Source organism: Pezoporus flaviventris, unplaced genomic scaffold (assembly GCF_033815535.1).
Source record: "Pezoporus flaviventris isolate CSIRO_AGI_PZ_B2104156 unplaced genomic scaffold, CSIRO_AGI_Pfla_v1 ptg000023l, whole genome shotgun sequence".
NCBI lineage: Eukaryota > Metazoa > Chordata > Aves > Psittaciformes > Psittacidae > Pezoporus > Pezoporus flaviventris.
Genome location: NW_026892571.1, coordinates 13,498,912 through 13,510,000, shown reverse-complemented (window position 1 = coordinate 13,510,000; position 11,089 = coordinate 13,498,912). Strand labels below are relative to the sequence as shown.

Here is an 11,089-nt window from a genome sequence, read left to right as displayed (position 1 = left end):
AGCAGTGCTTCTAGCCAATAGCCAGCACTGTCCTACACTGTTGATCTTCAGGCCTTGTCCCAATAAAATCAGCTCAGTGTATGGTACAAAGGCAGCACAACTTCTGCAGCTACCACCTGCTCTAAGGACGCTTCATCTTCTATGGAGACTGCAGCAACTCAAGGTGCCATCACCCTGTGCTGCCAACAGGCTCTGGTCATGCAGGGTAAAAGAAAGGACTAGCTGGGGAAAACGGCAAATTTGGCCTTAACACCTTTCAGCCAAGGAGGATAATGGCAAAGAGGATGATGGACACGGTGCCACGTTTGAGAGGAACAGACGGGAATGTGCCCGGTTGCTGCAGCAACAAGGCCGGGCTTTGGAAAGACAGGTTCTTCTTTCTCTTTTCACATGCCAATCTTCCCCCCGCGTCAGCGCTCTGCCACTGCGGGAGATGAGCGGTGACATTTACACTCCCACTAACAAGCTGGTTCGGTGATGGGCAGCTCTGCAGGAGAGCATTTGGTGTCAGAGAGCCTGAGCAGAGAGGAGGCGAGGGTCCTCTCAAGCAGTTAGCGTAATCTGGGGCTTTTTGTTATTATGGGCATTATTAAGGCAGGAGCATGCACAGAAACAGCAGGCAAAGCATAGATGGGGCATGCAGCATTTCCTACTTATGGGGCTGCTGCTGCAGCCGATGGGACCAATAAGATGCCACTCCTGCCCAGAGAATATCTCTGCATGTCCTGATGGGAGAGGGATGGAAACAAAAAGGAAAAGAAAAAGGAGAAGACAACCAAGAAGTTAAGCAGCAACACAGGAGCAATTTCACTTCTCAGCCTCACTCACGATAGCAGCCTGTGCCATCAGCCATGCCCCTGTAGTTCAGTGTTACCCAGTGACCCACCAAAGCTGCCTGTGTTTCTGGCTCCTTGGGAGGAACTTTGTTATGGTGGCAGAGGTGAAACTCAGGCTGCTCTCTCCCTCCCATCAGGTTGGCCCACCTCTGTGGTTTCCTCTGCCTTCAGGAGAAGACAACTTCCAGTTAACCCAAATTGTCCCAGTAATAACAGTCATAGTAGCAATAACAGTAATAATAGTAACACTAATAATAATGCTGCCACTGCAAAGTAAATGCAAGGAAAATACAACAACACTGTAATTAATTTTATGACACAATGGTGCAGGAAATTGCTTTGGGTTGTCTTTCTCTTACTGGTCAATTTGCTGCTGGTATCAGGAGGAAAGTGGAAATTAAGAGCCAGGTGTCCTGTTGGACCATGATCCCCAAACTGGAGGTAGAAATACAAGAGTATCGTGGCCAATAAAACTTGAAATATATGTATTCCCCTGCCCATCAGAGCCAATGAAACCTGGTTTCCTAAGGATCTGTGGCTGCAAATCATAGACCTATGTGGAGTCTCTGATGGCTACTATGGATTGCACTGATTCATTTTCTGAGTGAAGGCATTAATAGGTTTTTCTTTTCTACAGTGCCATTATTTTTTCACACAGCCTGGAGTTTCCTGATATCTTGGAGATTTCCACCCTTCTGTCAAATCAACATGAAAGAATGTGCTGAAAATTATTAGCAAGACACAGACAAATAAGCTGCTCCACCTCCTTCCCTGTCCTGCTCCTTACCTCTGAGTGCAGAGCATGTGTTAATCAGCCACTTCTCATTAAGGAGCGAGGCTAAAAGATTAGGATGTCAAGGAGGTCAGCCCACCTCTTGTGTCCTTGTCCCTCCCTGAAGCTGGTGCAGCCCCATCAGATGGGATTTGAAGAGGGCAAAGTACCTCTTGGTGGAACCCAGTTTTGTCAGAGTAATTCCTCCTCTTTTCTCAATCTTCACTAAAAAACTCCCTACCTATTTCAGCTAGTGCTTAGAAGTGTACCCAGTAACCTGCAGAGAAGAGATGACTGAACAAATGTAAGTCAAGCCTGGGGGAAAAATGCATGAAAGCAGATTATGAAAGACCAGATAAATAATCCTTCAAATACGGAAAGTGCTGAAATAAAGAGGATATTTGCAGAAATTTCTCATTATAGAGAGCTCACAGGAAGCATTGTGAGCTTATAGATTATAAACTGAGCGGTGAATGAAGGTTTATCTAAAGGAGAAACCAAACCTGTCTGTCAGCAGTGACCATCACACCCGCAGTGGTGTAAATGCACGCAGTGACAGCGGCAAATCTCCCGGCAGCGATGGCAATCAGGAAAGCATGGAAAATGAAATCACTTGTGGAGGTTTCACCAGCAACCAAAACTCTGCAGAGGTGACCCCTAATGAAACCTCAGCATCTTTCAGCAGAGGGCTCATGATGGAAAGCTGCTCCCTGTGGCAATGGAGCCCGTGGCGAGAGCTCCAGCTAGGCAGAAGCTTAATAGATCTCACAGGCACTGAGGCCAGATGAAGAAGAAAAAAAAACACGTTTCTTTAGCATGGTTTTCTGCTTCCTGAATCCTTGCCCTTCCTGAAAAGTGTAAGTTGCTTATTGTGAAGCCTTCCAAGCTAAGCAAGTGAATCAGCTCTCCTACCAGGACAAGGAAGAGGCTGTGCCACCCAGCGTTCCATGTGTCCATGAGTCCACAGTAGCAGGGAACACCAAGGACCATGCAGAGGCTTTGTTACCAACTGCAAACACTTCTACAGGCATAAATATTATTCTTTAACTCTGTGGCTGCATCTTGAATGATCCTTATGCAATTTTCCTGTCACATCCAGGGAGCTGTCAATGCTGGTCAGACCCTGGTCACACCAATAGATTTGGACTGACCTGCTGGGCTTGCCCTGGGGAATCTGGTATTAATTCAATATTGCAGAGCTGCAACAAGCATGGAGCAAGGAGCCTCTGTCTGGTTGAATTATAGAGAAAGCATGTCCTAGAAACAGGAGTCTCGTACATGGATCTAAGCCAAGCTTTTGAGTTCTGTTGCTGCCCAGATTATCCTAACACCCCAACTCCACCTGGTCAGCATGAAGGAGAAGGTTTTGAAACCTGCACTGAGTGACATTGGGGTTGGATGTGGGGACTCGGTTCCTGTAGTAGTGAAATGAGTCTTTCTGAGACTCACCTCTTCCCCAGAGAGCCGTGACAATTCATTAGGCAATTGTAAAATCAGAATGTAGCTGCTGACTGTGAGCTGCGGTCCATTAATAGCCCTATTTATTGCCAACCAAATAATTAGCTTAGACATGCATCAGCAGGTCTTGATTGCGTATGAAATAACAGCCTTATTACCTAGAAATTAAATGAGTTCCTGAGGACAGCTCAGGTGTCACCTCAACCTCGGTATTGAAGAGGAAAAGGAAAAGAAAGAAAAAAATATCCCAGCCATTTCAATGTGTTGCTCAGCAACAGAATTTGCAGGGGAAACAATGTAGGAATGAAGGAATGAGCATTTCCAAGAGAACAGGTTATTTCAGGCAAGACATCAGGGACAAGCAAATGTCACAGAGGTGGAGAACTTCTTTCTTCCTCCTTTAATCAATAATTTAAAGTAGGCATTTTGAGTAAAATAAGCATTTCAGTTAGTTGATTGAAAAACGGAGATCCCAAACCTTTACAAAGAGCCACAGTGCTGGAGAAATGTTTATTTGTTTGTGTGAGGGAAACATTAGATTTACTAGACACTGAAATTGAAAATTGAAAATGCTCTTAGAAATGTCACCTATTCATTTAATGCAGAAGATGATGTAATGCCAACATTACTTTACTGTGCAGCATCCCTCCCGGAGCAATCTTGTATTAATTTTGTTGTTCTCCTTCCCCTGTTCCCACCCCTCCCTCCCTTCTCCTTTCTCTTCTAGGACAAGACAAGCGCACTGAGTCTCAGCAACGTGGCAGGGGTTTTCTATATCCTCATCGGTGGGCTCGGACTAGCCATGCTGGTTGCCTTAATCGAGTTTTGTTACAAGTCCAGAAGTGAATCAAAGCGGATGAAGGTGGCAACCCATTCCCCGGCCTTTCACACCTTCTCTCTGATCCTACCCTGGCTTCAGAGATGGATGCAGCCCAGACCATGGGTGGAAAGCCAAAACATAGGGATAAAGAAGTGACCATGTCACTCGACTTGCTAGAAAGGGTTATGAGCGTCAGAGGAAGCTAAAAGAGGGTCAAATGGGCCATAGTGGGGAGCTGATGCAAGATCAGACATGTGGCATAATGCTAGTTCAAAATCCAGATTCAGAGCAAAATCTTAGCACAAATAGTAACAGGAGCACATTGCCATTCCTTAAAATTAACAAAAGTAGACTCTGGCAATGTGTGTGCAGCGTGGATGAAGAGCACTGGGGCTGGTGTGATGCAGCCATTACTGCAAGATGAAAAAATCCCCAAACCCAGGCAGTTAAAAACAAGATAAAACTGGGAGAGCTCAGTAATAAATCAGATCCTGGTGTTCCCTTTGCTGGCACCCTGCTGGCACCGTTTGTGGGTTGATGACAGTGATGTATGTTCAGAGCGTTGTTGCCCTGGAACAGATAATGTTTCCAAAATCACAGTTACAGGTCCTCTTAGAGAGAAATTGGCTTTTAATGTCTCCTGTAATGTGCTGGGTTTTTTTCTCCACCCTGTCATGGTCTTGCAGAATTGTACTTCCTATGACCCAGGAGATTTGTTTCTGCTCTTAATTCTAGTGTGCCTAAATTTCAGAGTGTCAAGAGTGGATTAGATTTGAAAGCTTTGGGGATACACATTTAATGAAGCATCAGTGGAACAAGTACATGTTGACTCAGATGACTAGCAGAGGTGATCCCTTATACAGATACCATTGTGTACAAGGGTGCAGTGGGATCTGCGCTGTAACACATCCCTTTTCTTCCTCATCTTGACCTCTCCCTTAAGCATGGAATTCAGTTCAAGTCTATTGAGTATGCAGTGAGTTTCATAAAATTTAGAGAGATTTTCACTTCTCTGAGCACTGATACTTACCCAGAATCAAATAGAAAATAAGCAGTCATTTCTCTGGTTTTATGTCACCATTTCACAACATGCTTAATGTTTTGTCAGCAATAATAACATTTCTAATTCACTGAAAATGTGCAACAGCTCTTTTCCCATTGAGGTTCAGGAAATTCTACAGGCAATGAGAGGTACATTGAGCACAGGGATAAGATAATGTGAGCAATTAATGTCCCGAATATACAAGAATTAAATTATAATTGCTGTCTACACTGAAAAGCTAGGTATGTCATAAATACACTGTGAAAGAGTGTCAGAATGCAATACCTCCGCAGTTTGTCTTACGGAGATTCTGCCCTGCTGTAGGCTTCCCCCTATTACTTGAAATGACCAACTAATTCGTGTCAGTGTCAGCTTGCAGTGCTCTTGCCATGTTAAAACCAGCCAACATGGGAAGGAATCTTTGCTCCCAGTATTAATATCAGGTCCAAGCTTGACCCTCTGGCTGGCTCCTGCCATCAGTGACGGTCCCACAAAGACATTCAGCAGAGCCAGGCAAGTGCCCAGGAAGATGGGCCAAACCCTCTAAACACAACCTCTCAGCAAGGCCCTACAGACCCTGGGCTGAGCTGCAGAGCCCAGCAGCACTGGAGGCTGCTCCATCACTGGCTAGGCACTAAGCTGGCTCTTTCCAAATCTTCTGGATAATCCTTCACGTGCATATCCCAGTCCAGAAAAGATTATGTTGTCCTTAGAGATAACTTGAATGCAAAAAAACCACATTGACTTCATCTTTTAGTTTAATTATTCTAAACAGGTGGTCTCCTTAGATCTCTGAAAGCAAACATTTTGGACAGTACCTGCAACAGGAAGATGAGATTTGGTTTCCTGAATTAGGTTTGCATTTCCTGGTTACCTCAGTCATCACTGCAGACAAAAAGCATAGGCACATGCTCAACTTCTCACATGAGCAAAGTTAAACATATGCTTGCAGTGAGTCTGAGTCCACCACACGTAACAGTACTGGAGTAGTAATAGCATACCTATGGGGGAAGTGTGTGTAATGCCTCTGCTCAGATCCAGGATAGATGTCCTTATGTTGTAGAGTTTGAATAGTTTTTGCATATGGCACCGTGCTCTAGGCCCCAAAATATAGCTGAAGCATTTAATTGTGAATGTAGCAGAGTTACGAATTAACAGAGCAGGTACAGTAGAGGTGTGCAGGTAGTGAGAGTCTGAATGGAGACAAGGAGGGAGAGAACAGTGTGAGAAAACAACACTGGTTTATATTGCAACTTCTCCACCATTGCTAAGGACAGGGGGAGACCCCCCCGTCCTTCCTAAAAAGGGTTTTTGTTTGATCCCACAGCAATCGATCAACGAAGCCATACGGACATCAACCCTTCCCAGGCCAGCTGCAGCAGGAGGCAGTGGAGAAAATGGACGAGTGGTCAGCCACGATTTCCCCAAATCCATGCAGACAATCCCATGCATGAGCCACAGCACTGGAATGTCCCTGGGAGCTACGGGATTATAATTGGCCTTTTGACCCATTGCCTGGGTGAGAGCAGGGGCAGCCCAACTCCACCCCCTCCAGAGCCAAAAACAAACCCAACACCAACAAGACAAACGACGATGACAGAAGGGACAATTGGATGGATCTTCTCAAGGAAATCAGTTCTATTTCCCTTTTTATTTGTTAACAGATCCACTGGCAGGAGAACAGAAATAGGTCTGTACTGCAATAAGGAGAGTGTAATGGGATTTAACAGACTCGTGAACCGTCCCTGATCAAAGAACCACTGGAACACTAATGAGGACTATGCCATTTTGTTTTAACTTGGTTGTTAATAAGTCTTAGTGTGTGCAATATATATATTTTTTCTTACTAATTCCTGTGGTGTCAGGGTAACATCAGCCCTTTCCCTTTTCCCTGCTCAGTCCTTCAATCTGGTTTAGTTTGGGATGCAAACCATAACGTCTGAGCTACTAACAGCAAAAAAGAGAACCCTATAAATGGCAAGTTGAACTCCCTACAGGGCATCAGCATTGACGCCTTTTGTCCATCGTGATTCTGCCTTCTGTTGTTCTGTTGTGAACCTGGGCTGTGGAGTTACTGCAATGAGGCAGACAAAGCTGTGAACGGCTCTCCCTGCAGCAGGAAGGACTTTATGTGAGAAAAAACCTAAGCAAAAACACGAGGCTGTTTTGCAGGGGCAAAGTCATGAGTGAGTTTGGAAACCCCAAGTAACCTAAAGACAAAGTGGTCATGGTCATTCTTCCAGAGATGATACATGGCGGTTCAAGAGAAGAATTGTGTGCCTGGATTGGAGAGCATCATGCATAGCAGAATAGAGCAGATAGTTGGTCTAAGATCATGGTCGGCTGCTGTTTATGGAACAGAGAAAGTAAATGCCACATTCCCCTCACATGTGACTCTCCTGCCTAGGTTATTGGGGGCTAATAAGCAATTGTGAACCATTTCTTCATTGCTTAGCTTCTGTGTGTGCTCCCTTTTTGGTGGTCACATAAGGGAACCACCTTGAGCCGGGAATAGACCATCTCAAGACAAGCAGTTCTAGATGGCTGCCTATTAACCAGTAAAACATGCTAGAAGTCATGGGGCTGCAATGGGAATATCCCTGCCTTTTTGCTCTGAAATCCCTTTTTGGCCATCTTTCTAATGAAGAGGGACATTATGTAGACAGTCAACTCCTGGAAGGAATGGCTGAAGCAAACCGAGGAGGAGACCCTACAAGAGCTTCATTCAAGCATCCATGACATTCAATAGCATCAGAGCTGGTCAAACTCAGCCTTCCCATCAAGTTGTGGCCTGCCTGGGTACAAAGCCAAAAGTAGCAGATTCCCACTCATGTATCTTTAGAGAGAGGGAAGCATACACAAGTCAGGAGAGCAGTTTACTGACCCCAAACTTGTTATTGAGGAAACCAATAGTCCAGCCACAGGCGTGGAGATGAAAGGGGCAAGGATGGCTTTCCAGAACCACACAAAAGGTTCATTCTGCGCATGGACAGATAAATGCTCCCCACTCATAGACCTGAGACTCCTCCCCAGGTAGAGGGATTCCCAAGGGAGCATCCGGAGAGAGAGATCTGTGGGGCAGGGACCACAGTGAACCCACTTAGCCTTCCCCCATCTCACTGATGGCAAATAAGGTTCAAAGCTTCTCACAGGACTCAGCAAATATCTGCGTGGGGACTGAGCTGCTATCGGAGTGTTCTGAGACACTTTTTCTCTTCTTTTTTTCTTTTTTCTTGTTTTCTTCTTTTTTCTTCAACATAGCAAGAGAGGAGCAGGAAAAGAAAAGAGGCAAATGAAGAGAAAGTCATGCAGGCAAATGACTGGCACGGGTCTATGAGGAGGATCTGTATATACAGCTGTCCATAAGTACCGCTGGAAGCTGCTTGTATACGTTTCCACTAGTGTATGAATGCACAGAGCAATACGTTTACCACCTTTAACACCAGCCTGATCTGAAGCATCTGTTCTACTTACCCAGTTGTCACACAACACTTTGGAGACCAGCAAGTCAGAGTCAAGGTCCTAAGCTTGGGCACAGTATGTCTTGTGCCAATCTTTTCCTCTCTCCACAATTGGAAATCATTGTGAACATAATCTCTCATCACCGAACATGAACTCTGTTTTCAGCCACTCCAAACACCTCTTCAGGTCACGTTGTAGTGGTTAGCATTGTTTTTAATCCACTTCTCTTCATTTTAACTTCAGTTCTGCATAAGTGCTAGCATAGTGGAGGCATCCCACAAGCTAGCCTGTTTCCATGCCCAGAGCTCTCAGATGCAACTCCTCACCCAGCTCTTGCCACATCCCGGACATTGTAAAAGCAATGCACCACTGGGCACTGTAGTGGGATCCAGCTCCAAGACCCATGGGTGCCCTGTTCTCCTTCAAAGACAGGACCACATAGCAGCAGGTCGTGGGGAGTTAAGATGGACTTGTGAGAAGCAGCACATCTGTGCTAGGACTGACTGCCTGTGACATGAAGATGTGAGATGCAGTTGTCAAAGGCTTTTGGTCAATGGAGGGGTTAAAAAACAAACAAAGATGAATAGGACAAATGTGTGGAAAATGTTAACTTGTAATATGTATTTTTACTACACTTTTCTTAAAAATAGAGTAATGGTAAAATTCTTGAAGACATTGACATTTTTTCTCAACAGGAATCCATATTTAACAGTTTTGGCTTTCATTAAATTTTGCTCTTTGGTACCTGGATCTTTTATTTAACAGCTATATTCGTTTTAACTCTCTTTTGTTTTTTTTTCCTTTCTTTTCTTTTTCTGCAGTACTGCAGAGGATTTTGCTTTGTCAAACACAACAGCACTTTTCTTTTCACATTCTCTTTTTCTCAAGCAACATTTTTATTGGTAATTATTATTTAGACAAAAAATGAAATTATCAGCTGGAATTTTAATACCAAGGATCCATCATCCATTCATCATACCTGTCCATGCCGTTTTGTGCCAGTGCTGGATGTGTGGAAATGAAAATGATGTTACCCCTCAGGCAATATTACCCAACCTGAATCAAACAAAATTTCCTTGATTATTGCTGTGTCTGACTTGTGAGCAGCAGCCAAATAAACTGCTTCAGGTTGAAATTGGGTATCTATCTAATATTTACCCAAGAGTCAGGAAACTAAACATTCACTGGGTTCAAAGTCAGTAATTTTGCTTTGTTTGGAGTTCTGTGGGGTTATTTTTTGAGGAGGGCTATTAGGGGATTTTAGCCTGTTTTTACAGAGGGAGAAGAAAGGATCAGCTCAGAGATAATTCAGAACCAGCACTGGTCCAAAAATCGTCACCAGGATCAGCTTTCCTAGGAGTTCCCATGCTGTTTCAGAGGCTTGGACATTTAAGATGCTTCTCACTCAGTTCTCACTCAACCTGCTAAACTCTTTTGTCCAAAAGTCTGATGAAGGGGAAAAGAAAGCAGGATTTAAACGGCTTTGGACATGCTGACAGCTGCTGAGGTTAACTATAATCATTAACATTCTTACATAGCTCTTGATGTCACAGTTCTGGATCTTCCCCATATCAGCAGTACCATTTATCAGCTGGGGAAGCTGAGACACAAAAGCACCTCTGACCAGGCATCCCAGGTCACCTCACAGGCTGTAGGTTCAACGTGGCAAACCTTCACAAGGGGGTTTTAACACACTGGTGAGTTTTAAAGATAGACCCATCAAGGGGCAGAATTGATGCGGTTTGAGGCTATGAACCTTCAGAATTAAAAGCAAAAGAGACTCCTAGTCAAGGGGGCCTGAAGAAGAGGTTTCCCATGGGCAGGTTACACCGGATCAGTCCATTTGGGTCTTCCACAAATGCTTATGCATCCAATACTGTGCTGCGAGTGCAAAACGCACTTCCTGCCCAGTGGTTCACTCTTGGTTCCCAGTGAGGTTGCAGAAACACACAAGAAATGTTCCTTTATATCTTGGCGTAAACAGGACAAAATTCCCTCCTAGAGGGAAAAGCAAATATTCCTTGTAAGAAAGTTTCCAGTGAAAATCCCAAACTATCTTCAGCAGTTGTTGAAGCAGATGAGGAACAGATGCATCACCCAGTCCATCCCTTTGCTACGGGATGATAACCCTTCTATCAGAACATGAAGCTGGGATTCTCCAAAAAGATTTGGCTGGACTTTTGCCTATCTGCCATCAGATGCAAGGAGAACCTACTCATCTAAGCACAGTGAAAGGATATAGCATGGGCTCATCAGTGTTTGCTGTAACAGTGGGTGCCACTGACTTGTTCAGATCCAGCAACTCAGCCACATATCTCCAGCAAAAGTCTGGGGATACATGGGGAAGTTTTCACTGTTAACACAGGCTCATGCTCAGTTTTCAAAGACATGGTCAACCACTCATCTCACACATCGCTCTGTGGGTCCCCAGGGGAACCTTTCTGTGCATGTTTCTAACATACTGGTCCACTACAGAGGCACACGTCAGAGCTTAGATGACCCGTAACAGTGATGTGTGGTACCCTTAGGACACTGCTGGTACTCTTCACTGCTATGAAATGAGAAATAACAGCACAGACTGGGGCTTAGCTAGTGTAGGTCACTCTCCAGCATTATTTTGGAGAGTGGAAGAGTTGGGTTCAGGTTCTTCCCAACAGCAAAGATACCAGACTAACCCCAAACACCTTTTGGAGACCTCT

General features: G+C 44.6%; 1 protein-coding gene across 3 annotated transcripts in view; it reads left to right on the top strand.

Annotated features, from left to right (window-relative positions):
• The window catches only part of GRIA1 (glutamate ionotropic receptor AMPA type subunit 1), a 124,772-nt gene extending 115,638 nt beyond the window's left edge, over positions 1-9,134 (top strand). For 2 of the 3 annotated variants that reach the window (XM_061456848.1, XM_061456849.1), the window contains exons 15-16: positions 3,794-3,928; positions 6,235-9,134. In XM_061456848.1, the coding sequence (XP_061312832.1) occupies positions 3,794-3,928; positions 6,235-6,423 (324 nt within the window). In that variant the 3' untranslated portion in view covers positions 6,424-9,134. Of the gene's footprint in view, positions 1-3,793; positions 3,929-6,234 lie in introns of those variants that run through there. The other variant, XR_009743995.1, reaches the window with a different exon arrangement.
• The last annotated feature ends 1,955 nt before the right edge of the window (positions 9,135-11,089 follow it).